The sequence below is a fragment of the Etheostoma cragini genome, chromosome 8 (assembly GCF_013103735.1).
Source record: "Etheostoma cragini isolate CJK2018 chromosome 8, CSU_Ecrag_1.0, whole genome shotgun sequence".
Taxonomy (NCBI): Eukaryota; Metazoa; Chordata; class Actinopteri; order Perciformes; family Percidae; genus Etheostoma; species Etheostoma cragini.
The window spans coordinates 15,130,826-15,156,849 of record NC_048414.1 but is presented as its reverse complement, the minus strand read 5'-3'; the positions used below and the strand labels follow the sequence as shown (position 1 = coordinate 15,156,849).

General features: G+C 42.7%; 1 protein-coding gene across 3 annotated transcripts; it reads left to right on the top strand.

The window, feature by feature from the left end:
- Positions 1–25,845, top strand: prickle1a (prickle homolog 1a). Of its 3 annotated transcripts, none has more exons than XM_034879685.1 (8): positions 1–365; positions 18,815–19,018; positions 20,777–20,890; positions 21,773–21,910; positions 22,658–22,861; positions 23,077–23,263; positions 23,364–24,230; positions 24,361–25,845. In XM_034879685.1, exons 2-8 carry the CDS (start codon positions 18,830–18,832, stop codon positions 25,203–25,205), a joined length of 2,544 nt encoding a protein of 847 aa, XP_034735576.1. In that variant the 5' UTR covers positions 1–365; positions 18,815–18,829; the 3' UTR covers positions 25,206–25,845. The 3 variants fall into 3 exon arrangements, with proteins under 3 accessions (XP_034735576.1, XP_034735575.1, XP_034735574.1); XM_034879684.1 differs by lacking the exon at positions 1–365 and adding an exon at positions 771–970 and having other exon boundaries at positions 24,361–25,205; XM_034879683.1 differs by lacking the exon at positions 1–365 and adding an exon at positions 13,609–13,862 and having other exon boundaries at positions 24,361–25,205.
- Positions 25,846–26,024: the final 179 nt, after the last annotated feature.

Here is a 26,024-nt window from a genome sequence, read left to right as displayed (position 1 = left end):
GTCCGTCTCACCAGGATTGGTTGGGGCTGCTTGTTTGAGCCAATAGGCAGGGAGCAACGCTAATGCCATTCCACTGTGACGGCCGAGAGGAACACCATAGCGCACCGTGCGCCGCTGTAATGACTGAGATGTGGTGACAGCGGGTGAAGTCAGACTAGGTTCTTTCAGCGCTCCTCTCTAATGCAGCCAGTATTTGGAGTTTGAGCTTATCGCTTTGCACAGCTCCGAGTTCAGCTTTGCGGCATAGTGGTGCACCCTCTCTGGACATTTCATCGTATGCCAATGAGACGCAGCGTGAAACGCTTTTCTCACTTCAGGAATATTGGTTCTGGATATTCTGTTCACTGCTGTTAAACGCTTTGGGGGTGAGCATTTTAACAGTTTTTTTTTTTTTTATGTCTTACTTTATTTCAGAATTCTGTGCCACTTTGAAAATAATTTCACTTCGTTGCACCAGTCTATATTTAGAATTGTTGTTGTCACTTTATTTTCAGCTTTTACGTAGTGATGAAGACAATTTCGACTTCTTGTTTTGTTTTGATAAGAACAATTAAGCGCTTTCAACAATACATGGTAGCCTAGATAGAACAGCAAAACTTCCAACAGTTGAACTGATGCTATAGAGGCTTCTTGTGTCAGCCCCCAAAAGTCATCACACTGGCTTTCATTTTACAATCCTCTGCGCTTTTACGCAGCACCATTTCACTTTCCCTGCATGTTAACCTCATTTCTCTGACGCTGAAAAAGCTTGGTTCAGAGACGGGTGGAAGTGTGGAGTCCCCCTGGCCTCCAGATGTATGGACTCAGCTGTCGCCTGTCACTTTGGTGACAACTGCTCGGCACTTCGTGACCGCCGCTTGTCCGCCACTGCAAGGCTCCATAGCTGTCAAGAGTGCTGTTGAGTGAGGGAGAATGTGGTCAAGAACCCTGGCCACATAGGCTACAGTATGACAAGTCACTCTCACTTTATGTAAGTCCAACCATGGTGGATAAGGAATGGCTTGACCAAAAATTTGCACTAGCTGCAAAAAGATTATTTAATAATTATTTAATCTAGATTCATTTTTTATTTAAGTAAATGATCACATCTAGCAACTGGTTTGAACTACAAATCAAATTCTAGAGAATTTCTTGCGTCAGGTTTTATCCCTCTGAGAGTGTGATCTGCACTGTTTCTTGATAAAAATCTAAAGAAAATTGAAATTGAGCATGAGCATAGAGGACTTATTATGGGGGCATGTTTGCAGTGCAGTCAGCTCTTTAAAGAAAAAGAACCCTGCATGCTGCTTGAGTGAATTCATCACTCCTTGTGGACCTTGCGCAGAGCTAAACATGCCATGAAGCGTTTCCTTTGGAGAACAATGACACACCCTCAAGTTTCAAACACTTCTATTCTCAGCTGTGACAGAAAGTGCTAAACCTACAAGGCACAGGAAAACAGTTACATTAATATTTAACCGAGGCAGTCTAAGATAATATTTTGCTCTCAAAGGAACACAGTAGACATCACTTTAAACCATTATGTCCCTTGGGGGCTGCGAGAACAACATACCCACTTGGCTCAGACCAAGCACAACAAAGCAGCAAAGTCAGACTGGCCTAAAATCTGCCACTATGACCACAGCTGACAGAAACAGATGACTGCTGGTCCCAGAACAATTCTGAAGCCTGACAGCTAGGTGAGAGGACGGACTCAGGAAATGCCATGGTCTTTATTTGGACACGAGGGATGGCTTGTGGAAGTAATTTGAGGTATTGCAGGACTACACAAGTGAAAAAATACATTAAATTATACCTTGGAACATGTTGAGAGTACAAAGGAAGAAATGCAGGTTCTGTACAATGTCGGCATTCTATTTTGAAGTGCGATCCGCCAGGTCAAAATATTGCTGTAATTGCAGAACAAGTTGTTTTGAAACGTGGTCACTTCCATCCATGATTGCATCACTTTTAACCATGCTATCATATGTATTTGTTTTTCCCTGGCCAGTCAAGGAAGAGGATACTGAAAGAAATTCTCCAAGTGAGTGTGAGTGATGTGGACACAGATACAGAGGGGACAAAGCATAGAACCAAGGTGGTGGTGTCACCTAGTGGCTAGAATAAAGGTTGACGCTTTCACTGCCAAGGAGTCTCAGAAACTCATCAGCAGTCTTGTCTTTACAACCTGAACTACTTCACATATTTATCAAAATGAGAGTAAACAAAATCACTTTTGAGGTTTTGTGCAAGTTAAAGACAGCTGTTCAACACAAGCCATTGTAAGTACTGGCATACAAAATGATGGCCAACACCTGAGACCCAGCATCTAATGCAGAAATAAAAGTTCTGTGTTGTCATACATATTCTAAACTATTATTGGTTGTATCAACATAGTGTATATCTGTTCAAATCTGGGTCTCTTGCTTCACAGCTGCAGATAGATGATGTAGCGTGAAAGGCTTTTTTTAGGGGAGACGGGAACTGAGCTCTTACTTTCAATAATCTGCTGCAGGTGAGAATTTGCTGTGAATATTAAGTTATTTATAGACCAAATGATTTAGAAGTGGTGTTTTTGGAGCAGCTCCACATGTCACACTGCACTTGTTCACATCTCATTTTCAATTGAATCAAAGATACCATTAATAGAATCAAAAGACTTTAAAAGCATATTGTTATACATGTGAGAACACAAGAACAGAAGGAAATAAAATAGCCGGCCTTTGCGTACATTTTCTTGGACAGAGCATAAAGAAACCGTTCCTAATCCTTCTCTGCCAACTGGATGTTTATGAGTGCTCGGTTAATAAATGTGGAATATGTTGACGGTTTATTTGAGTACCAAATTGCATGGAGGATGTAGGACTCAGCAGCAGAAAAGGCCTGGTGTTTGTATGAACGTCAAAATGTACCTTTTGACTATAGTAGTTAGCTAAACATTAGCACACTTCACATTAGTGCACAGCAAGAGTGGTGGAGGTGGAGAGAAATCAGACATTTAGCCAGTCTCAGGCACAAGAAGTGGGGCATGTTGTTGCGTGTGTGTGTGTGTGTGTGTTTGTGCGCACATGCGCGCATATGTCCGAGACAAGCACATGGACAGAGACAAAGTGGTCACCTATATGTGTGTGTATAGCTGCCACACGCATGCACTCTGACACCTAAAGACAGATACCCAGCTGAGTGTGAATGAGCAGAATGTAAGTTCCAGTGCCCGTGTGTATACGTTTCCCACTGTTGATTTAAAAAGCCCAGTACCAGTGAAATGTACACACCGGTCTGTTTGTGCAAAGCTAGAATGAATCACCCTTGCGTCTGTGTAAATCGCCTGGAAGCCAAACACTCTGGCAGCTTTTTATCCCCAGACGCGGTCCAGCTCACTACAGCAGGACTAAAAGCAGACGGGGACAGGGCCGTGTGTTGTGAGGAGCTGTCAGAGGACGCCAGTCTTTCAAGACTCTGGATGGGGAGATGTGGCATGGAGTCGGGTTGCCAATAGACAAACTCCAGAGAGAAGAGCGCATTGACTGTAAACTGTTTGTGGTAGGTTGGCAGGAGGCTGTATGAAATATGGCTTGTTTAAACGCTGGTGGTCCCGGAATCTGTGGTCAGTGGGCTCGGCTGAATGGACGGTGGCCTGGACGGTCAAATTTAGGGTACTGTTACACTGCTGTTGTAGAAGTTAGGATAATCAACGTGGAGGCTGCTGTCTGTGCCATGCCGTAAAATTCTCCCTCCTGTAACTTTCTAACGGCATCATACATGAGACTCCGCGCCTGCGGCAGTGGCACACATTGAATCCACATGCAAAGCATTATTCTAAAGTGATTAAAGGTAGCTAGTGATTTAGCGCTTCCAGGCACAACTCTTTTTATTAGGAGATGCAGGATGATGTTAGAGGAAAATGGGTTTGGCTCTCACACTGGAGTTTAATGCCCCAGCAGATCTCTGGTAACCACATAGCATAATTGCGGGACTAACTATCAGACCACCACTATGATGAAAGTCATACTTGACACACATGTTTTGTTATCACCACCACCATGTATAGGCATGATGCTCAGCTCTGGATCCTGCATGATAGCCATGGTGCAAGATACAAAGATGGTTAATATCGGAAAGTTCAGTTGACCCAGTCTGATTTAGACATGGCAGACTGCAGGAGGGTGTTTTCTCCTCTGACCTCCACAGCTATAGGGAGCCATCGAAGCAATCACATCATCAAGGGCTAGAAGCAAAAGAAAACATGTTACCCTGAGATAGTCATTAAAAAGCCTAGCTCATTTCCCCAGCACACAACAGGGGATTCAGCCAAAGCTTTCCGGACCCACGGCTGATAATATGCAAAACACACACACACCCTTCCCCTTCTTGTGGCTCTTGTTCCCCCTTTCCTGTTGGCATTGTCACAGTGGTGAAGTCAGTAAGCGTGGATGATATAGAAAAGGTCAACCGGGTTTTGGACTGACAACAAAGGTGTTTTCTAAGATTTTTTGGAAAAGTCACTGTTTCAGACAGTGGGGACAGTCCACCAAAATATTCCTCTCAGAACATTTCCTCATTAAAACGTTAATCCTGTCATATTTTGTGATGGCATAATATATGTTTGAAAAGAAATATATGCACACAAGAGATTGGCCATATTCACAAACACACAATGTTGGATTTAGGTGTAAGAACCAATTTGCATAACTCCTAAAATACATCTTAAGAAGATTAAAAAGATCACAAAGCAATAAATAAATACCTTATCCTCTTTCAGCTCACACTGGAAAAGATTTAAACTGCTGCTGCTTCTTCTTCCTTTTCTCTTTAACAGAGGCGTTATTCATGTGAGCTAATTCAAAGATAATTCCTTAATGGGACCCAAGAATAACAAGTGCTCTGTATATCACCAGATACTTCATGTATGAGACCCCTTCTTATTTCATCTCAAGCATTACATTAGTTTAGCTCCAGAAGCGGTGCACAATGACAGGGCTGGATATCAAGAACAGGTCTGGAAGTGAAGCTGACTGGAAATTCATAACAACTGGCACGATTTACTTACCAATTGCTCAAAACAATGTTTGGACCCACTGCAAGTCCATCTACATTATGCATACTTTAATGTGCTTGTCTTTTTGATGGTTGGGATACAGCTAAAGTAATTTCATGCAAAGCAGGGAGGCCAGATATAAGATATAAGAATGCATCAGTTTTAAGGCCCTGACACACTAACCAGACAATCAGCCGTCGGACAGTCTGGTGGGGTCGGTGACTCGGGTCTGTTTGGTGTGTTCCTTGCTGTCATCCGTCGGAGGGGCCGGCGGCCTTCATTTTGGTCGACAGACCATGCTTGGTCAGAAGGTGGGCACTGCTGCCAGTCGGACTCAAATGACCAATCTGATTGGTGGAGTGCTAACCAGGAGGGGCAGGATGAGCGTGACTAGACTCTCTCAAAATCTGAAATAAATATTTTAAACTGACATTTGTTGATCAGAAATAAAGACAGATGAAACTGCATGGCCTATTTAATGCTTATAATGTTTTCAGAAACACGTTTCAGTGAACTATTTTAGTAAAATATTAGACTTTATTCTGAACGAGCCGCAATGACAATCTGGCTTTGAATTTCCGGAGAAACCAGACCCATGTGACGCGTTCATCCAATCAGCTGCTGTCGGCAATTGGCATCGCTTTGGTGTGTTCCGAGGCACTTTTTTGGGCTAACTCGGGGAGCCAGCCAGTGTGACTGCCTTTTCTGCCAATGGTCAGCAATGTCAGGGCCATTAGGCATTTTGCTTCAATGCTGGCCTTTATAACTTAAGTAATTAAACACGTGTAAAACAGCAAGGTGTGCAAAGCCAGGACACAAACATATTTTCTTAATTTTACATTACAACTAAAATTTAAATGGGAAGTCTAATTTTGAAGGAATTCCTATCAGGCATTTATAAAAAGCATTACTTCTCTGTCCATTATTAGTTATCAAGAACAATATTCAAATGCCCTTTTTAAATGCATTTGACACCAAATTGGTTTGCGACATTGAGGTCAAGGACGAGGACTGTCAAAGTTTTCTACCACCTCCACTCGCTCATATTTACTGCATGTTTTCACCGCTATTATTAAGTTTACTATTGCAAGAGTCATGATTAGCATTTACTACTTTATAATAGAATTCCTCTCTTTACACAAAGGGAATGTAAGCCTATTAGCATCAGTTGCAAATACACCACAGTAAAGGCCGATGTTGTAGGATGACATGCAGATGGGTCAATATTGACAAAGGCCAACTGAGGACATATCTTGCAGAGAAGCAGCCTGAGGCCCACAATGGGCCCACTGAGCTGACTCAGAAACAGTTTGTTTGGCCACAACAACCTGACGGCAGCTCCTAGTGAGAGGCCTGTTCAAAGAGCTGGGATTTTTTTTGCTATGCTCACACTGTCTTCCTGTTCGGGGCTGGGCTCCCAAAGAAAACAAGAGCAGTGGCTCACCAGATGTGTACATCTGTTGGTGTGCGCATTTGGTCCAAACACACACACTTGATCATTCAGGGAGAATGTTTTGTGATGTTGGAAAGGAAAAAAATCTTGAAGAAAAGGCATCTCGCATTTTACAGAAAGGGTTGTTAATTTTTAAGACACACACAGCGTGTATGCCCAATCTGTGACATGTTCCTTTATGCTGGCCCATGATGCAGAAAATGGTTTGGTGTCATTAGTGACCTCAGTATTAGCAGCTCCAAAAATAACACACTGATGCTGACAGAAACAGGCGTATTACATGTGAGGTTACTGAGAATAAGCTTTACTCGGCAGGACTGGTATCCTTAATTGGCGGGCGATAAGGCCGCCAGTTGTGCCCCTTTTTCCATTGCACACACATATTGTGCCAACACACACACATGCATACACACTCACACACAGATCCCAGGCAATAATGACCCCATGTCTGGCTTGTATATCTGCTAAACTGATTGAGGCCTCCTAAGGGATTCAGATTGGATCTGACTAGACCTGAACACACACACATGCACACGCACACACACATACATACTGTACATACAAACATACATACATACATGCATACTCAGCTTACACATGTATTCTTTTGTCCACAGGCAAGCTTACGTATATGCTCTTGGATCTGGTATCTGGACGGTATGAATTCACATTAAATATAGTTCCTTTGTAAATATTATTTTACAATTCAGTGTTTTGGCAGCAGTATTATTCATTCAGTCATGGCAGGCCATCAACTCAAGTTGTTAAAGTCACAGTAATCACTGGCCTTGTTATCTTACATAAGAATAAAATGAGTAGATAAAAAAGAGAGTGGAAAGGAAAGGAAATTGCATGCAACAACATGTAAGATCAAATAAGACTTAAACTAGGTTGTGATTACATTGTCAGTGCTTTAAATATTTAAAGGACCAGTTGGTAGGATTTAGTGGCATCTAGCGGTGAGGTTGTAGATTGCAACAAACCGTGTACCATGAGTCCCTTCCCTCATCACTCCTTTTCCAGGCATGTAGTATTCTGCTGTGTCCTTTAGGTAGCAGGTAAACTTCTTTGGATAATCGTTGTGTTTGGTTCATCTGTTCTTGGGAACTGTAAAAAAAAAACAATTGCAAAATGTCAGGCTCCATGGAAGAGGAACCGCTGCCTATGTAGATATGACTATTCGTTATTCAGATGATATACACTAATATTAGATTTTGCCAATAGATCCCCATAAATCCTACACACTGCTCCTTTAAACCGATAGGTTGCCCAACGGTTTATACTTTCTTAAAGGAACTTTACATAATGCAACATGGGCAAAAAGGTGACAGGACAAATGTTTCAATCATCTGACCATTCTTGGTCTTGGAACAATCTAAGTCAACATGCTGCTTAAATAGTGGAAGAAGTCAAATTATTTCCATTCCAATTGTTTGCTATCATTCTGGTATACCGTGCAAAAAGATTGTGTCTCAGCAATTCATTATAGACAGTATATTACCTAAGTGTCAAAAAGAATATGTCTAAGCCACAAAGAACATGGGAAAAAAAGCAACTCAATGTGGCAAACAGATGCACATATAAAAGTGGGCCTCCCAAGATGTAGGACCTCCAAACATGTAACCTTGTTCTTTCTGAAAGACGCACATATAAAACCAGCCTCGATAAACTGTCAAAAGTCAAAAAGAGAGTAGATCTAGATTTTTTTTTCACATGAGGAGGTGAAAGGGTCAACAACACAGCAACAGAGAGCCTTACAGGAACGATCATTGGGCCTCTCCTCTGCTCTTTCTGCTGTTTTACTACCACCTAAATGACTTAAATTGTGTCCAATTAAGCAGAGCTAGAAAGAAGCGTCCCCGCTCTCAGTGGTCAGAGTTCCCTCTGTGCTGTGGCACTGGAGCATGTGTTTAATTAGAATGCTCTAAAAAGACTGTAACGGAGTGTTTCTCCAGGAATGTTAATCATTAGTGGGATCCTGACTGAGCAGCTCTTAACTGTTTCAGCGTATTGTTGGATTCCATGGTTTGCCTTTTGAAGCCGTGCAGCTCAGGAAAATGCTTCCACGTGTGGAAATTGCCAACTTTCTCTTCCTGAAAAAAACAAAAAAACAGCGTCCTCTCCTGCTACGACTTGCTTGTGCACTCATGCCCGAGTATTGCCTGTTTTTTTTTTTCGGCGGTCTCATTCATGTGTCTGTTTGAGCCCAGGGCTGGAAACACACAGGACATACTTTTCTTGCCAAATGAAGGATATACTGTTGAACTGTGAGAAAGTTGAGGAGAAAAGCCCAGATGTGTGAGGTGTGAGGTTTAAGTGGTGTGCTAGATTTTCTGAAAGTGTGAGGTCATGAGCTAAAAATGTAGTGAAGCCGTAAAAGGTTGAACCCGGACATTACAGGGTGCTGTTTCAATAGGTGGCATCACACAGCATGGCAATGAAGGCCAGGGAAAACCGGACTGGATTTTAAAGTTTCAATGAAGACATAAAACATGATAGTGAAAACAGAGACCTGTTGGTTGAACTTATTGGTTTAAGGTATTTATAGGGCGGTTTTGTAATTGTATATATCTATATTCTCAGTTTGTCCATGGAGACCACACATGACAGGCTTTGCCCTTTGCTGATCCAGTGCTTTTGTCAGTGCTAGTGAGTAGTGTAAGAGCAGCCCATTCATCCTCGGCCCGCTCTGTGTGTAGACAGCCACAGGCTTTTGTTGAGTTATAGTGTCCTCAAATAAAGGGGCTTCCTCCCTTTAACAGCCTCAGGAGCTCTGTCGCTCCACTTCCCATTGTTCCCAATGAAGTTCGGCTTTTACAACTAGGTGAGAGGGTGTCAAATTGAGGGTGAAATATGAGCCGTCCCAATCGTACATCTCTGTGATGTTTGGCAAAGCAGACAGTGGTGTACTTTTGATAAAGGGAAGAAACTACCAGTGTGGGTAGAAACTACAGGGCTTTGTTCAGCAGAGAGGTGTTATGTCATGTAGTACAGGTTACTCTATGGAAACTGGACATTCATGTCACATTACATAATACCTGACACAACAGGGGCACCGCAAATTAATTAGAATCAGAAATGAATAGGTATATAAGTGATAGGTTCATAGATTGCTTGCATGAAATCAGAGCTATTCAAAGTGACAACATCTACTTGACAAGAACATGTTGTTGGTTTTATACAAATGTAATTTAATAATCAGAAACAGACAGCATGGTTTTGGACTCAGGATTTAAGGAATGTTACTTTTTTTGTTGCTGTTTGGGAAGAAATTAGATTTTAGAGTTGAAAAGCTCAGAGGTAATTCAATCCAATAAACCTTGAATCCTGTCCTTTTTTCTTTTAGATTTTACTATTCAGCGCCCTTGACAAACACATGATCTTAGTAAGGTCAAGTGTCAAGTGAGAATATATTTCTCCTTAATATTTTACAAATGTCTCTTGTCAGAAACTAAGCTTAGATCTAAGCTTTGCCCTCAGCTGCCTCCAGAGTGAAACAGTAAAAGGGGTTATGTGAGGGTTATAGGGCTAACAAGCCCACTGTCTGACCTGAGTTTGTCAGCGCCAATCTAGCTCAGTCAATATCAATGCGCTGACTGCTCCACCAGTTGACCTTTTCCTCCCTCTTTCAGGGTTTAAAAAGGATTGTTGTTACAGTAGAGTGATAGGCTTTTATTGGCCTTTATAACTGAGGCTTTTGTTGGGCCTGTGTCCTGCTAATACCCGTTGGCAAGTCATTTAAACCTTGAGAATGCCTACTTTTTATAAGGTAGCTCACATACCAGTGAGAGCTGTTCTCAACAATGGTCATCAATGACGGTGAGTTAGAGACTGACCTTCCCTTTGCCTCCTTTGGTACCCCAATTTATGGCATTTCTTGGGACTTGTATGTATATTTTTTAAACAGGCTACTTAAGACTTTAATTCATGCTAGTGTCCTTCTGTACACAATGTTTCACATGGGGATTACATGCGTACTGTAAGCTGTAGCGTTTGGCTTTGACTAGAAGCTTTATTTTATGGGTCCCCTTCTTCAGGGACGCGTTTGGACCAGAGAAGAATTTGGCTTTATTGTTGGGCATTGGTTTTGATGACCATCAACTCTGTACCTGTCATTGTCAGGGCATGCTGCTCACCTCTGCTACCACGCTGCATGGGGCGTTTTTTTTCCTCTTTTTATAGTGGTGAGAAGGTGCAGACCAGGTGTGAGGTGCTGTTCAGGTCATTGTGGCTATGACAGGGGAATGACCCGTAAAGCCCTGGGGCCATAGATTTATGGGTCACCTAGTGCTCTCTAAGGTCAAAGGTCAGGCATGCATGACTTGTCCAACTTTATATTATTCAACCATCTGACGCAAACCTTGAACTGTGCAGCCAGCTACCTCTAACTATAGAGTTGTGCAATCTCTGAATGAGACTGAGGATGTTGTTATTCTGATTCAGGTTCCCATTTAGGATACATAATGATAATCCACAGATGCCTATAAATAGTTGTCCTTGCATTAGTTCATGCCAAAGGTCCCCTAGTCTCTTTGACAAAATTCCACTATAAGATGTCTCCACAGTTGAACTTCAGAGATATCTACGATTACTTCTTTGCACTTTTAATTCTGCTATTTAACTTTCTTCTGCAACTTTGAAAAGAGAATAACTGTTTCCCTTACCTTTACATGTGGATTACAGAATCGGTGATTCATTTCTACATTAGAAGTAATTTGGGCACAATTCCTTTATATATAAGCTCTGCAACTTTTGTCCAGATTAGTTTACCATCTTAACTTTGCATTTCATGAATGCACCCTGCAGAGACAGGATGCTGTGTTGTCCCTCCCCTCTAAGAATTGCTAATAGAGCAGGCTTCAGAGTCATTTGGACCAGCACAAAGGCCTGAGCTCTGCTGTGAAAGGTTGCCTCTCCCCCCTGGCCTTGGCTGCTACAATGGCTTTGTCCACATACCAATGGTACATGCAGACACCCAAATACCAAATACTAGTATATAAGCCCCAGAATATCCATTTATTCAATCGTGTTTTTCCTGGTTTGGATAAAACGTTCATCAATAGAGGCTAAGCTGTTTTTTTATTTATTTATTTTATTAAATGTCAGTGAAATGACAGTCACCATTCACCACCCACACTATGATATTTCAACACGTAATGGTGTGAACATGAGGTGTGTGGGTGAGCAAAGTCACATGCTGTCAGTCATGAAAGGTGTGCTAAACCAGGAATGAATGTCCACGATGTTCTCTTTTTTTTTCTGATATTTTGATTAAACAATACTAGGTTTTCTGACCACTTAGCATATAGACAATGATGTTCTGCTGTCCTAATTTAACATATCAGCCATGAGCTGTGATCTGGTTAAAGCAGACTGTGAACTTTGCAGCAAGGTAGCTGTGAATATACTGTGTATTTGTCTTAAATAATTAAATAATTGTGCATGAAAATCAAATATTCCGTAGTGCTAGTTCCATTTAATGCTATGGAACATACATTTAAAAAACAATTTCATTGCTTCTGCTACATACTACCATTGCCCCACTTAAACACCCCAACGTGTAAATGCTGTCCGCATGTGTTACATCCAGACGTCATCCCCATAAAATTAAACAGCTTCTAAAATGTTAATAAAGAACACAATTCTAGCTGTTTAATAGATTCCTTGCTTCCTAGTAAAATGTTCTATTGCTTTGTTTCACAGTCTTAAAGTATGTTTACCCTTGTGTTGAAAAGGATGGAAAAACCTTTTAGTTCTCTTAGACACAATTATGTCCACTATAAAACATGTCCTTTTGGGGGGAAAGTATCACTTTGACATTGCAACCAAAACAACCACAAAAGGATGAAAAAATTGCAAACTGTCCAGAGTTTGACCTGAACTGGTCACTTTGGTTTTCTGAAGCAACAGGAAGAGACTTACATTCTGACATCGCTGCAGAGGTGAAGGAGAGGCAGAGGTCAACTGCATCCCGGGGAGTTTCCCTGGATGGGCTCCGGGCGGATATGGACAATTGGGTTTTCTAGAACAGGCGTCTGATTCTATATAAACCTGACCTGAATATTAGGTCTGGTTATTCACGTTTGGGATAGGAAGATAAATACAGCTGCATTATGTTTGCAACTAAAAATGCCAAAGACAAGTTTCCAGAGCTCTAGTTGACATATTTATATATCTTGTTTTGTCTCTGCAAAAAAGACGAAGAAAAGCAGCAGATTGAGAAAATGGAAATATTTCAAAATTGTTGTAGATTTATTTTCTTTCAATCAGCTAATCAATTGATGGACTATTTGGTTAGGCCATGAACTGAATGTCTAGTGTCTATAGCATTTTAGTGAACTCGGGTGTCTCCATTGGGATTCCCATTACACAGTTACATTATCCATTTTGCATTGAGCTGAACAATGTGGGACTTTTTAACCCTCGTGCAGACAAAGTTAAACAGATATTTACAGCTTTGTGGTTCAAATCAGTTCTTTGTAAAGGCCTTCTGTTATTCATCTTAAAGGTCTGACAACCGGACTGATAATTTAGACTTGCTGACATCATGTTCAGTTATATGGAAGGCTTATGTGAGGCTGAGCCAGGTTATTGTAGAAGGATGGAAACAAATATTTTAATAGTGGGATGAAAAAAGCATCTTTTGTTCACCTGATCCAACAATCAGTCTGTATTAATAAAGCTTTAGTTAGCAAACAGCTCTCTGTAACTTTGTGACATTTTAGCGCACGAGAGAAGAGAAACAAACCAGATTAATTGCCAGATAAACCAAGTGCTGACTCTTATGTTCACCGCCTTTCCCACATCTTTGAGCTTTTGATAGGGAAGGAGAACGGATAATGTCATGTGAAAGCTGCTGTGGAGACGAGGCGGTCATTGTGGTAAAACGAGCTCTGCCATCACTGATGTGCTACTTAAAAGCACAGTGAGCTGCATGGAGCTCATTTGGAAGCATGTTTGAAGTAGGAGGGGAGACGCCTCGCTCCTCCATACCCTGCCGTGACTGGCTGTTCAGAGGTTAAGGGGCCGGGCTGAGGTTAAGGGGGTTGGGTTGGGGGTGGGAGGGAGGAGGAGGAGTGGTGGGTGAGAGAGACAAGGGTGGGATGACCATCTGGTTGAGCTCCTTCATGTACACGCACACGCACACACCCCTCTCAGACACACTCTCCCACGCACTCAGACATCTCACTGACTTTTTACAGTCCCAGCTTTGATATGGGCTGTTGCTTTGCTGACAGCTCTGGTAGAGAAGGCTGACTGCTTCTGTCCTGGAATCAGAGTGCTGAACATCTTGCATACAGACATGGAGGCTGAAGAATGATCTAGGACTGGATATTTTGATTATAAGATTTTTTTTTTCTGCTCGCCTCACGAGAGTTGGCCTACACTGAGGTAAGACAAGCAGGGAAATTACTGAATCTTTTATCTGTTTTTAGTTTTTTTTAGGAATAGGTTTTGTTTGTAGTGAGGCTAAAAAAACAATACTAGCAAGTAGAGATGTTAGAGTAGTAAACCATACCTAATCTTCACCTCTCTACTAGTACTAGAATTTATTTAACCCTGATGGCGATTTGTAAAGTGAAGACATGTACACAAAGTCTCTTGGATTATTTAGTTTAATTGGAGGATGGTTTAATTATTAATCTTTGTTTTGCATGATTCACAAGACATACAGCACATTGCATGTATAGATGGATTTTTTGTGCAACATCTGATTTTTGCTAAAGTCAAAATCTGCCTTCAGAGGGATTCTTTTTTCATTCAGATTGTGTAAAGGGTGCCAATGTTCAAATTTAAGTTGATTTAAGGTCCCCTATACTGCAAACTGAATTTACTGGGATGTAAATGTGTTTGAAGTCCACTATGTGACAGCAGCATTGTGTTGAATCTTAAGTTCAGTCTGGCCAGTGCATGCAGGTGGTCCCCATAGTGTAGATCTCTGTGGGGATGTCACTCCCATCCATTTGGTCTTGAAAAAACACTCCTCTGGCCATGAAAGGAGGCCTCAAGAAGCTGACCAAACTCCAGCCATGTAGCGCCTCAACACGGCTAAACTGAGTTCCTCTCCGGGTCTCCTGTTAGTCACACTCAGACTTTCCAGCAGCTTTTCCACAATTGCATTTTTAATCTGATTGGATTCAGTTCTTCTGCAGGCAGAAATGCCATTAATGAACACCCCAATTTTGTTTTTCTGTTTTTTTAGTTTATGATGGTTAGTCAGTAAATTAGATCATTCAATTACAAGTTTAATCTAAAATGCTGATTTACTTAGCTATATGTGTGAAGCTGCTTAGTCACAAACAGATCGAATTGTCTAACTAATCTGATCTGGCATTGGACGATGATGATGGTAGTTTGTAAGATCACTCTGAATTATTTTCAAGGGATACAACATTTTAGGTGCCAGCAGTTGACAGACTATCATTTATAGATATTTGTATATAGAGGGAGCAATAAAATGCTGCAAGTTAAGGCTTATCTCTTCTGACATGAAAACAGATGTGTCTCAGTTCAAGCTCAAGTAAGCAAGGATTATGAACAGAAATTCTTGTTTTTCTCTTGAAGTAGAGCCTAGCCTGCATTGCTGAGCTTGCAGGAGCCAAGTTAAACATGTTGGGCCAGTCCAAACTGACAGAGTGCACTGTGTTGGGTTGTGTGCATGTCCATCATCCACTTACTGGAGGAATATAGACAGTAATTCAGACCAGAAGCTGCTTATTTGCCCTGTGCAGTTTCTCAAAGGCTGTTAATCCATTCCTCCAGTGTCTGGATTTTTGGGGCACTCTAGTTAAAGTGTTGCTGAAAACTCTTTAAAAATGTCACTGACGGCTATATTTATGGGTCAGTCACAGTATGAGGTCCTGTGAGAGATTTGTATACCACAAAGTGATAAATAACATTACACTGTAGTTAACACATGATGCAGTCTCTGCTGTGTTTTTTAAGGATGAATACAAATCTGGTTATTTTTGTTCCTTAATAAATCAAGTTTGCCCCCACTTGTTCATTGACCTCCTGTTATATAGAGCTTGTTGGAATACAAGCTTTATGTGCAACAAGACTATTCGAGTCATTGTGCACCTTTTTTTCTAGAACACAGGCAACTTCATTCATTCCCAATATCTTGTGGGATGTTTTAAAATCTCCATTCACTGAAAACCATTCAAAGCAAGCATGTGTTCCAACTCTTCTCTTTCCCCTGCCTCAACTTACATTTCATCTCTTTTGTCGAACAAGACACATTAACATTTTCATACATGTCAGTCACCCCGTTTTAGCCTCAATTTGACAGCGACCCCACCACCTTCTGGCCCTCTGTGGGCCGATCAGTCAGATATGCAGGGCCACAGCTCCCAAAGCCATGTTAACAAGCACCTTTACAAAAGAGCGGGGGGCTGTTAAACATTTAGGACTGCAGGGGTCTGGCTAGTGTGGGAGGAGGGCAGGGGGAGCAGTGCAATAAGAAGTGGGAGATGAAAATTTAGGCTCACAAACCATGGGTCCCTTGTTGGGAGAAAAACTTAAAAAGCCAGAACAAGTGATGAATCAGTGAGTTGGCGAGTAAGTATAAGCATGGTTAAGTTATTTGGCTCAGTGCTTCCGTCATTCAAAAAGTTAAGGAAGCGTTCTGGGCGAAGTTGGGAGGAAATGAACTGCCAGACATCTAATGGAAAAATTAGCATGCAAGCAGATGTGGTTGTAAGGCCCTTTGCCTCACATCAAACTGTGTACATCTTAAGTTCAAGCCTGACATTCCTGTGAGTCAGGTTTGGCTGAGCTAGAGACATCCTTGCGGTGACTTGGCCAACATGTGAAAGCAATAATGTAGCGCACGAGTGAGTCGATGCCTTATAAAATTTGAATCTCTGGGCTCCTGACTGAACCTGCCTATAGTTAGCTATCTCCCATGTGAAACCCAAGACACTCTCAAACAAGGCCACATTTTTGCAGGTTATTTTGGTCTCATTTGCAAGTCAATAGATGTGAATAGAACAAGAGAGTGTCTTCTTACCCCCCACCTCTATCATCTGAAGTCGGGTTATCTGGGTTTGAGGGCTTTAACTGTCATGTATAAGGAGATACACATCTTAGAGACAAAAAAGACTTAAAGGGAGATAAACAGGCTCTGATGGGACAAGTCTTCAGTGGATTCCTTCACAAAGCCACCTTTGTTTAGGACATCATAGCTGTTTTAATGGGACATGTCATAAGCCAATCTGTCTGACTTGACACTTTGTGGTCTAATACAGGCACAAATTCCCCCCCAAAAAAGCACAAGAATCCACTGCCACCACTAATCATCATGCTTAACTATGGGCAGGCTAGAGGAGGCCATGCCCGTTGACGGTGGCGAAGCCACAGGGCTGACTTGTCCTTGAGGAAGGTGGGTTGACAGGAATAGCCAGTAGCCACCTCTCGCATGCTGTGTGTGCAGCAGTTAATCATCCACATGAGGGTCTGGTTTACTAATATCTCAGAAAGAGTTGTCACTAAACAAGAAGTAGGGTACATGTGCGTATAGCTGACTGACAAGTTGACGTGTATATGTGGATTAGCTTGTCTCTATAGTAGCCTGTGTTTATATGTCCGCACGCCAGTGTTGGCTCCAGCATAAATGTGTGCATTCCCTCTTCATGTGTGCTTAGGAGCTGCACACACCCAGGGGCATATATATCATTCCAGGAGAGAGCGCAAACTTTCAGGCCCCTTTACTGTCACGCCGGTGTTCAAAGGCTTTGAGTGCGTCTGGTTTTGCCAGCTGTCTCTGTGCGGCCCTTGGTGCCGTTGCCGGACATACGGGGTAGAGGCTTGTGGGGGGTGCTGGACGCTGGCTGGGCTCCCATTTGATCTCAGCTAGAGCCCTCGGCCTGTGAGAGATGACCACAACTGGACACACATTCATCATCTCCATGTTTGCTTGGTCCTGCAAAGCTAACAGCAGCACATGGAATAGAGCAGGCTTGTATGAGTGATCTGGTTAGTAACTAACCGGTGTTCATAACTTGCTGAATCAGGTTAAGTTTCCTTACCTGGTCTGGTTTGACCATTAGCATTGTGGCATGTTAGCCCTTGAGGAAAATGTTGCTATTTAACAGACATTACAGATTTTTTTTTATTTCTTTTATTTTTTTTAAAATAAATTTTATTTAATCCATTTATGCACTGGTTTATATTGTTACTATCTTTGTTGCAGTACAGTCGTGGCTGGTGGGGATGTAAAGAAAAGCAGTAGTGACTATTGCCACCACACACATAGATGAACACTGTGCCAGTCTTTCATCTCCCTGCTCTATGTCTCTCCCTCTGTTGCATTGGCAGTGTGCAACCGAGTATCTGTTGACCCCATCCATCCACGTCCTCCTCTATCCATCTTTCTGTACTACTTCACCTGTCTGGCATTGTCCTGACTATCTATAAGATAAAAGGATAATCAGACACTCACTGCGGCAGGTTGGAAAACAAACCCCCTTTTTATTCCCCAAAGAAAAAGGGGAGATGAAGGGAGAGACCAGGCTTGTGGACATTCCCCATATGGTGGCCCTGTCTTAAGGCCAGTGTTTATACAGACCTCAGGCTCAACTGATCAAGCCAGCATCAGATCCCATGTGGTGGCCCCACTTGGAACAAAGTATGACGTAGCACCTCAACAGGCTGAATGATGAGTCATTCAGACCCAAGCTCATCAGATAAGGTGAAACCTAAAAATGTAACAGCCAGTGTCTGGTGTTGTTCTTGCTTTTTACTTGATGGCAAACTGAATCACAGCATAGGAAGGAATGTGAGGTCTGTGCAACATTGCCCAAAGCTGGGCTTGCATATAAGCAGCTTTGAGTAGGTAACTGCTTGTTATTGTCACTATAAACTATATACTATAATGAGATCCGACGTCACCTCATGAAGCTTTGGGAATTTCCTAATGGTCTCTGTATCCGCAAAAGCCACATGAAGAGGGTACATGTTTAACTGCCGCCACAATAGCAGTGAAAGGTTATAGTTCTCTTTGTGAGTGTCTTTATGAAGTAGACTCATCACCAGAAGTGAACCAAGAAAAGCTTGCTCAGATACCATAATGGGCTTTTGAGGGGGGATGCTGGCCTCATGAAAGAGACAGTGATGGTGTGATTCAGGCAGTGGTTAACAATTAGAGATTTCTTTTTACATTTTGAGAGAACTGGATTAGATGGAGTGAGAATAGCATTATGTGGGGATTGGTTTATGTAATGGCTTGTTAACCAACATTTCTTTCCTGTCTACAATCCTCCCTCCTCTTCTTATCCTTACCCCAATTTATTTTTCTTTCCTCCACCCCATCCTTCCATTTTTTTTTTGCTTTGTCTGTCTAGTAAAAAGAGATTCTGATGAGTCTGGCGAGTGCTGCAGTGTCGGCGGCTTGCTTCCAGGGCGGGGCCCGCAAGCGAGATTTGATGATGGAGCACAAAGTCAGTAAGCTGACCTCTGGCTTCCAACGCAGCTCCACCTCTGACGATGACTCAGGCTGTGCGCTGGAGGAGTACGCCTGGGTACCACCTGGCCTTAGGCCTGAACAGGTGAGCAAAATGTTGCTTACCTTGGACTAATATTATTGCCATTGTTCATAAAACACATTCATTCTGAGCTGAGCTTGAACAAGCCTGCTTAGTTAGGATTTGGCCTTCTTGAACTACAAGGAAAACGTATTGAACAATATTGTTTTCTTTTATTTTGGTATCTATTGCATTGGTTCACAAATCGTTACTAAAGCGAATTATGGTTTATCCTCCAGACAGAGAGTAAAAACAGCTCTGACCTGATTTTTACTCCCTTCTAGTCCATTTGCCTGGCCCAGATAAATGCTATTCGGTACATCACGGAATAACACACCAACTAGAGTGTCTGGATAAGGGCACTTATGGGACAGAGGACATGTTTCATAAAACTTTTTCTTGGTCCCTTTGTTTGATGCAGACATGTCAGGCTCTACCATGCAGTCACTTACAAGCAGGATGTGTGTACTTTTATTTACTAACTGCGGTATAGCAAAGTCTGCTTGTGATTATCAGAGATCTGTTAAGAGGAGGACTTGGTGGGTCGAGCTGACTGCTGCTGGCAGGATCACGAATCAAGGGGCCGTCTTTTAACAAGCCTTCTCCTCCACAAACACAGGCTGGGCTGTTAGTTGTGTCCGCAGGGCAGCCAGTGTGATGTGGCACTTTTCCCAAATCGGCTGCATTCCCTCCTTGCTCCCCCCCCATTCTCTCCTCATCTCTCTCCTTTCCTCCATCTCTCTTCATTGCTTCACTTAAACAACACACATGGAAGCAATGAGGGAGAGATGGGCAAGACGGGACGGGTTCGCAGCGACAGAGAACCTTAAATCCTAAATATGGAGGGCCTTTTGTTTTAGGAATGCATGGGTCAACTGTAAAGCCTTTACTGCAGCCATTGCCCTGAATGGGCCATGTATTATGGGTCATCATTACAGTGAAGACACACATAAGGTCTAGGTGATAGCTGCCCTTAAGGAGCTGGATGAGGGGTAATAGCAGCATGGAAATGCATATTTTATGGTGGGGGGCAAACATTAGGTTGATTGTCAGGGTAAATTGCTGTTACCCCCCCCAGACGGCCAAAGCTGCAGGAACCCCCCCCCCCCCCCCCAACACACAAGACAAGCACATCCCACCTCTTTATCTGGCTGGCTGTAAAAGCCCCTCCCTCATAAAGTTTAGTTTTCAGTGGTCAGCCCCAAGGGTCAAAGTGCCACAGTGACAGGCTGCTTTGTCCTGTCCCTATAGAGACAAGCATATGATACTGGAGAAATAAAACCTTTAAACTGGTTTGACCTGTTGACCTGTTTTGACTTGTTTAATGCAGATTCATGAAGAACATTATTTCTCCAGTGCCATCATCAAAGGTGGTGCTTTTGAATAAAGCTGATTTGAGGGTTAGAAAAAACTCTGGTAAACACTTTGATTCCACAAAGTCAGTCTTCCATAGACTTTACACAGACTTATCCCAGAATGTGTCACAAATTAATGTGGCGTTCTCTGGTTCCTTGGAACTAACTTGTTCATACAGTATATGTTTTGATTGATGACAACACATTCTTGAAATGAATGTATTTTTTGGAAGAGGCTTCACTTTTCTGGTGTGGGGATATATTGAACCTTAAAATGTTAGTTTTTTCCTCATCATCACTGATGGATTTGGGATTTTCTAAATGTTTTTCAGCAGTGTTCTGCTAGTACCTAATATTGGGGCTCTCTGAATTGGCTTTGTGTCAGATGGTTTCTATGTCTAATCTCCTTATGCCATGATTTCTCCAGGTCCAGTTATATTTCTCCTGTCTGCCTGAGGATAAGATCCCCTATGTGAACAGTCCTGGAGAGAAGTTTAGAATCAAGCAGCTCCTCTACCAACTTCCACCGCATGATAATGAGGTGAGAATATTTCATTTGCATGTACTAATGCCAAGTATCATAAAATTCAACCCAGGTCCTCTAAGTTGTGCCACGGCTGCAGAGAGAATTTACACTCCATTTTTCTTTAGTAGCCCTATTTTTCTCCCACAAAACCCACAGTGTTAACAGCCTCACCATCTCTGTGCCATCCCACTAATGGGAGCCCTTGGCATTTACGTTGACACCACACTGGGGGATTTTTGATCCACAATCTTGTAGACATGTAGTGTGGGCACAATGTGACTTTTGACTTGATGGTTTTATGATGTTTGCCGGGAGCCCCCACCAGCAGGATTCCTGTCATAGCAGTGGTTTTTACGAGGACTGCTCATCAGGAGAGAGGGATGCTGGGTGAAAGAGGCTTTTTGTGTGATGCCACCACCACTGCGGCACCGCAGTTCAACTTGGCTGTCTTTCTTCCTTTGTTACTCGTCCTCTTGATTTCACTCTAAATACAGGTTTTGTTTGTGTAAACGTCTGCTTTCCCTCTTGTTAAGGCTTTGGGAAACATCAAACAGGCCTGTAGTAAAAATGATGTTCTCAATCAGCGAACTGTGGGTGGAGATATGCAGGGGGTGTAAGGAGGGCAAGCTGGGGTCAAGAGTTGCCTTTGTTTAGCATGTTCTGGTATGCACTCTGCCCTCTTTCATACTTACCTAAGTTTATAACCTTTATTAGTGGCCGACAGTCTTGCAATTGGGTCCCCCAAAGGGGTGTAATATAAAAAGGCCCCTTAAACCGACAGCAGATTGGTTTCTTTCAGTATTTGTTTGACCTTTAATTAGTCCCACTCATTGATGTAAAAGCATGTGATTGTAAAATTGGCCTTCGTACTCATAACTTATTACAACCCTTTTCCAGGTGCGTTACTGCCAGTCCCTCAGTGAGGAGGAGAAGAAGGAGCTACTTATGTTCAGTGTCCAGAGGAAGAAGGAAGCACTGGGGAGGGGCACAGTGAAACTGCTGCCCCGCAATGTTCTGAACAGCATTTGTGAGCATGTAAGTTTGCTTGTCTTGCATCTATCATTTACAACTGTGCACAGGACTGGGAGAGTGTTTGTAGTATAAAGTTGTTTTGAAGACCAGGATCTACCCCATATTCTTATTAAACTCAAAGCCCTTTTAACTTAAAGTATTGAAAAATATTTGATGCCTGTCCTGTGTACATGTATTTGTAATTTGGCTAATCTGAGTCCCATTTAAGATAAAGCCTGAGAGGGAAAGCTAAAATAAAGATCTTAGTGTCAGACATGGTATGCAAGGGATCCATCCCTAAACACAAGCTGGACTTGCAACGATGCTGAGTGACCTCGCTGCTGAGTGGTTTGGAGAGGCTCATGAAAGGTTTTCCACTTAGAATTTACAATGATCATTGAGCAGCCACAAGGCGCTCATAAACCTTGTCAAAACATAGTCCCATTGATGTTGCTCTCCACTAGAAATCCATGCTTTTTCTTGTTTTCCTAATTCAAAGTCACTGTAGTTGATTTAAAAATGCATATATTCTAATTTGATGACCTGCTCAGGAAGACAGGGACAGAAAGACAAACAAATGTGCCACATATTTACCCCATCAATATGATGCTCTAGTTTCTATGAGCTAGGCTTTGTGTTACAGCAATATCCATGCTATTGTGTGATAGATGTAATCACATGCAGGGTTCAGATGATCTTATCACAAAACGTTTTGGAACTGTAGTCATTACAGGATGTTATAATCAACCATTTGATGTCTGCATTTTGCAGTGTGGTGAAAACATCAACGGTGGAGAAATGGCAGTGTTCTCCTCGAGGGCAGGCCCTGGGCTGTGCTGGCACCCTGCATGTTTTGCCTGCTCCACATGCAACGAAATGCTGGTGGATTTGATCTACTTCTACCATGATGGAAAGATCCACTGTGGAAGGCACCATGCTGAGCTACTCAAACCACGCTGCTCAGCCTGCGACGAGGTAAAACCACAATGTTGAAATTCTGAGAATGTGGTGAAGGAAAAACATCCAGAGTTTGAAGTTTATGCCCTTTCAGAATTACTCTGGGATAGCAATAAGATTTAATTTATATATCTACTGTCTTGAATAAATACACATGAATATATAGACTGATGACAGCCAAAAAGGCAAAAGGTGGCAGTTTTGTCTAATGCGGTTTGCATCTATGTCTATAGATTATCTTTGCTGATGAGTGCACAGAAGCAGAGGGGCGCCATTGGCACATGAAGCATTTTGCCTGCTTTGAATGTGGAACAATCCTGGGGGGGCAGCGCTATATCATGAAGGACGGCAGACCCTACTGTTGTGGCTGCTTTGAGTCTCTCTATGCTGAGTACTGTGAGGCCTGTGGAGAACACATCGGTAAGATATAGATTTTCTAGAGATAAAATACAGCACCTGTCATGATTGTCTAGACTTTAAAGTAGTATTGCTAACCACCTTAACATTTCTCATTTTCCAGGTGTTGACCATGCTCAGATGACCTATGATGGGATCCACTGGCATGCCACTGAATGCTGCTTCAGCTGTGCCCAGTGTAAGAGCTCTCTGCTGGGCTGCCCCTTCCTGCCACACCAGGGTCGCATTTACTGCTCCAAGGCTTGCAGCCTTGGGGAAGACGTGCATGCCTCTGACTCCTCCGACTCTGCCTTCCAGTCAGCACGTTCGCGTGAATCCCGCCGCAGTGTGCGAATGGGCAAGAGCAGTCGCTCAGCCGATCAATGCCGACAGTCGCTCCTCTTCTCACCCTCTGTCAACTATAAGTTCCCTGGCTTCAGTGGAAACGCTGACGACACCCTGACCAACAAGCTTGCCCACATGAACTTATCTGATGAGCATTTCTGGAGGGGACGCGGTGAGGACACTGAGGCACCTGAGGACCAAGAGGAGGAGTGGGCTGAGCATGAAGACTACATGACTCAGTTGCTATTAAAGTTTGGGGAACATGAGGTCTTTCAGCAAGCCAATGACTCCAGACCCACAGATTTATGGATCACTGAAAAGGATGCCAAGGCAAAGCAGGAGTCATCAAAAGCTGGCAGTGGTGGGGGAGGAAGGGGTAGCCTGGCCAGTAAGAAGTACCAGGCTGACAGGTACTGGGCCCAGTCACAAGATGGGCTAGGGGATTCAGCCTATGGTAGCCACCCGGGTCCGGCGAGCAGCAGAAAGATCCAGGAGTTGGAGCTGGATCATGGGGCTGGAGGAGGCTTCCAGGGAGAGGAGCCACAATGGTATAATGACTCTTTGGAGTGCATCACGGACAAGTTCAAGAAGACAGATCAGAGTGTCCGAGACTCTATGGACTCACTGGCACTCTCCAATATTACCGGTGAGTAGACGTGACATGATGCATCAGATCCTAGAAAATTATATTTTATGGGATGCCAATGCTTTGTTTTATTAAACAGAGTCTCAAGTCCATGGGCAACTATTTTATCCTTTTTCTCTCTTCCCTCCAGGGGCCTCAGTAGATGGTGATTGTAGACCTTTGGTATATTCCCTGCAAGGCTTCCATGAACTGGAGACAGAAGACTGTGAGAAAACCAGCAACATGGGAACCCTTAACTCCTCTATGCTACACAGAAGTGCAAATTCCCTGAAGAGCCTTGTATCGGAGCAGGAGGAAAATGTTCCAGAAGAAGTGGAGGTGCCTCTCCCAGAGGACAGACCCAAACCTTATATCCCTGCCCTCAGGAGAACACGCTCACAATCTAGGCCGCAGCAAGTCAAGTTCTCTGATGACGTGGTGGACAATGGCAACTGTGAGCTCCCAGTGCGCCAACCACCTATGAGTGAACGGACTCGCCGGAGAGTGTACCACTTTGAGGAACAGGGCCATGAGCTTTCCTCTGGTCGCCATCATCATCATCACAGGAGGCGTCGCAGTCGCAAGTCTCGCTCTGACAATGCTCTTAACCTTCTGCCCAAGGAGAGAGCCCAAATGTGCTACAAAGTGGACCATAGAGGGAACGCCCTCGGCCCCAAGAGGCAAGAAGTCTTCAACGGCCACCCCAGTCCTGCTGCCATGTCAGACTGCGGGCTACAGGGCCAAGCCATGGGAAGGTTCTTGGAGCTGTATGGGGATGATGATGACTGGTGTTCCACATGCTCTTCTTCCTCCTCTGATTCTGAGGAAGAAGGCTTTTTCCTGGGTCAGCCCATCCCTCAACCCAGGCCCCATAGACACTACTACACTGATGACTTGCCCAGCCCTATGACAGGCATGTCCTCCCCTCCTTATGGCCTACGGACTAAGTCCAAAAAGAAGAAAGGGCACAAGGGGAAAAACTGTATAATTTCGTAGACTTTTGTTTCTAATCCTTAGCTTTGAGTAATGCTCAGCCACTCACTGCCTCATGTCCACTGTTTAAAATGCAGTAACCGCCTGCTTGCAGTTAAATGATTCACAGCACTCAATTTACCCAGGTGTTTGTGTAAGACACAAGTCCTCCTTCGTCTTCATAGGTGTGTGCATAGCTTTGAAAATAATGCCAGTAAAGTAACTAGTAAGTATTTTAGAGTAATACATATTTATAAACCACCATCTAAAGTGTGTTTATTTAACAGTGAATATATTACTGTATATATTGTAGAATTAAAAAAAAACTAAATGGCTATTTTTATACCCTTGAGTTCATGACATGCTTTGTACCGAAATGGCATTAACATATAACTATTTACAGTTGGTACAGAGCCATTTTTCTATAAGGGGTTCTGAAATTGACAAGTTGACTCTGACCCAAGGTCTTCAAATTTTTTTTCTTCCAGGCTAGTGCAGCTCTAACATAAGAGAAACACTGTGTGTATTTTAAAGGTCTGGTTGAGTTGTATGTTTATGGGTCACTGTATTGGAAGCAAATCATTGTAATCTGTATAAATGTACAAACTGGAATATAAGGCAAAGATAGAGGATAATTGTAATAAAAATAACTATACATATATCAGGATTTGTGTTGTTCTTTCCTGCACAGAAGTACATCATAGATATACGAAGCGAGAGGAGACATTATTTAATCCAAGCTTTTATTTACAAAAGTTTAACCAAAAATTAAAATTATGATAAGCTGATTACAACTTAAAAGAAGACAAAAAAGTCATACCCTACTTTATTTAAAAAGGGCTG

Coding starts and splice junctions, on each gene's coding strand:
- prickle1a (XM_034879685.1), top strand. CDS start 18,830: ATGAGTCTGGCGAGTGCTGCAGTGTCGGCGGCTTGCTTCCAGGGCGGG. Junction 21,911..22,657: donor TGAACAGCATTTGTGAGCAT/GTAAGTTTGCTT, acceptor TGCATTTTGCAG/TGTGGTGAAAACATCAACGG. Junction 22,862..23,076: donor GCTGCTCAGCCTGCGACGAG/GTAAAACCACAA, acceptor CTATGTCTATAG/ATTATCTTTGCTGATGAGTG.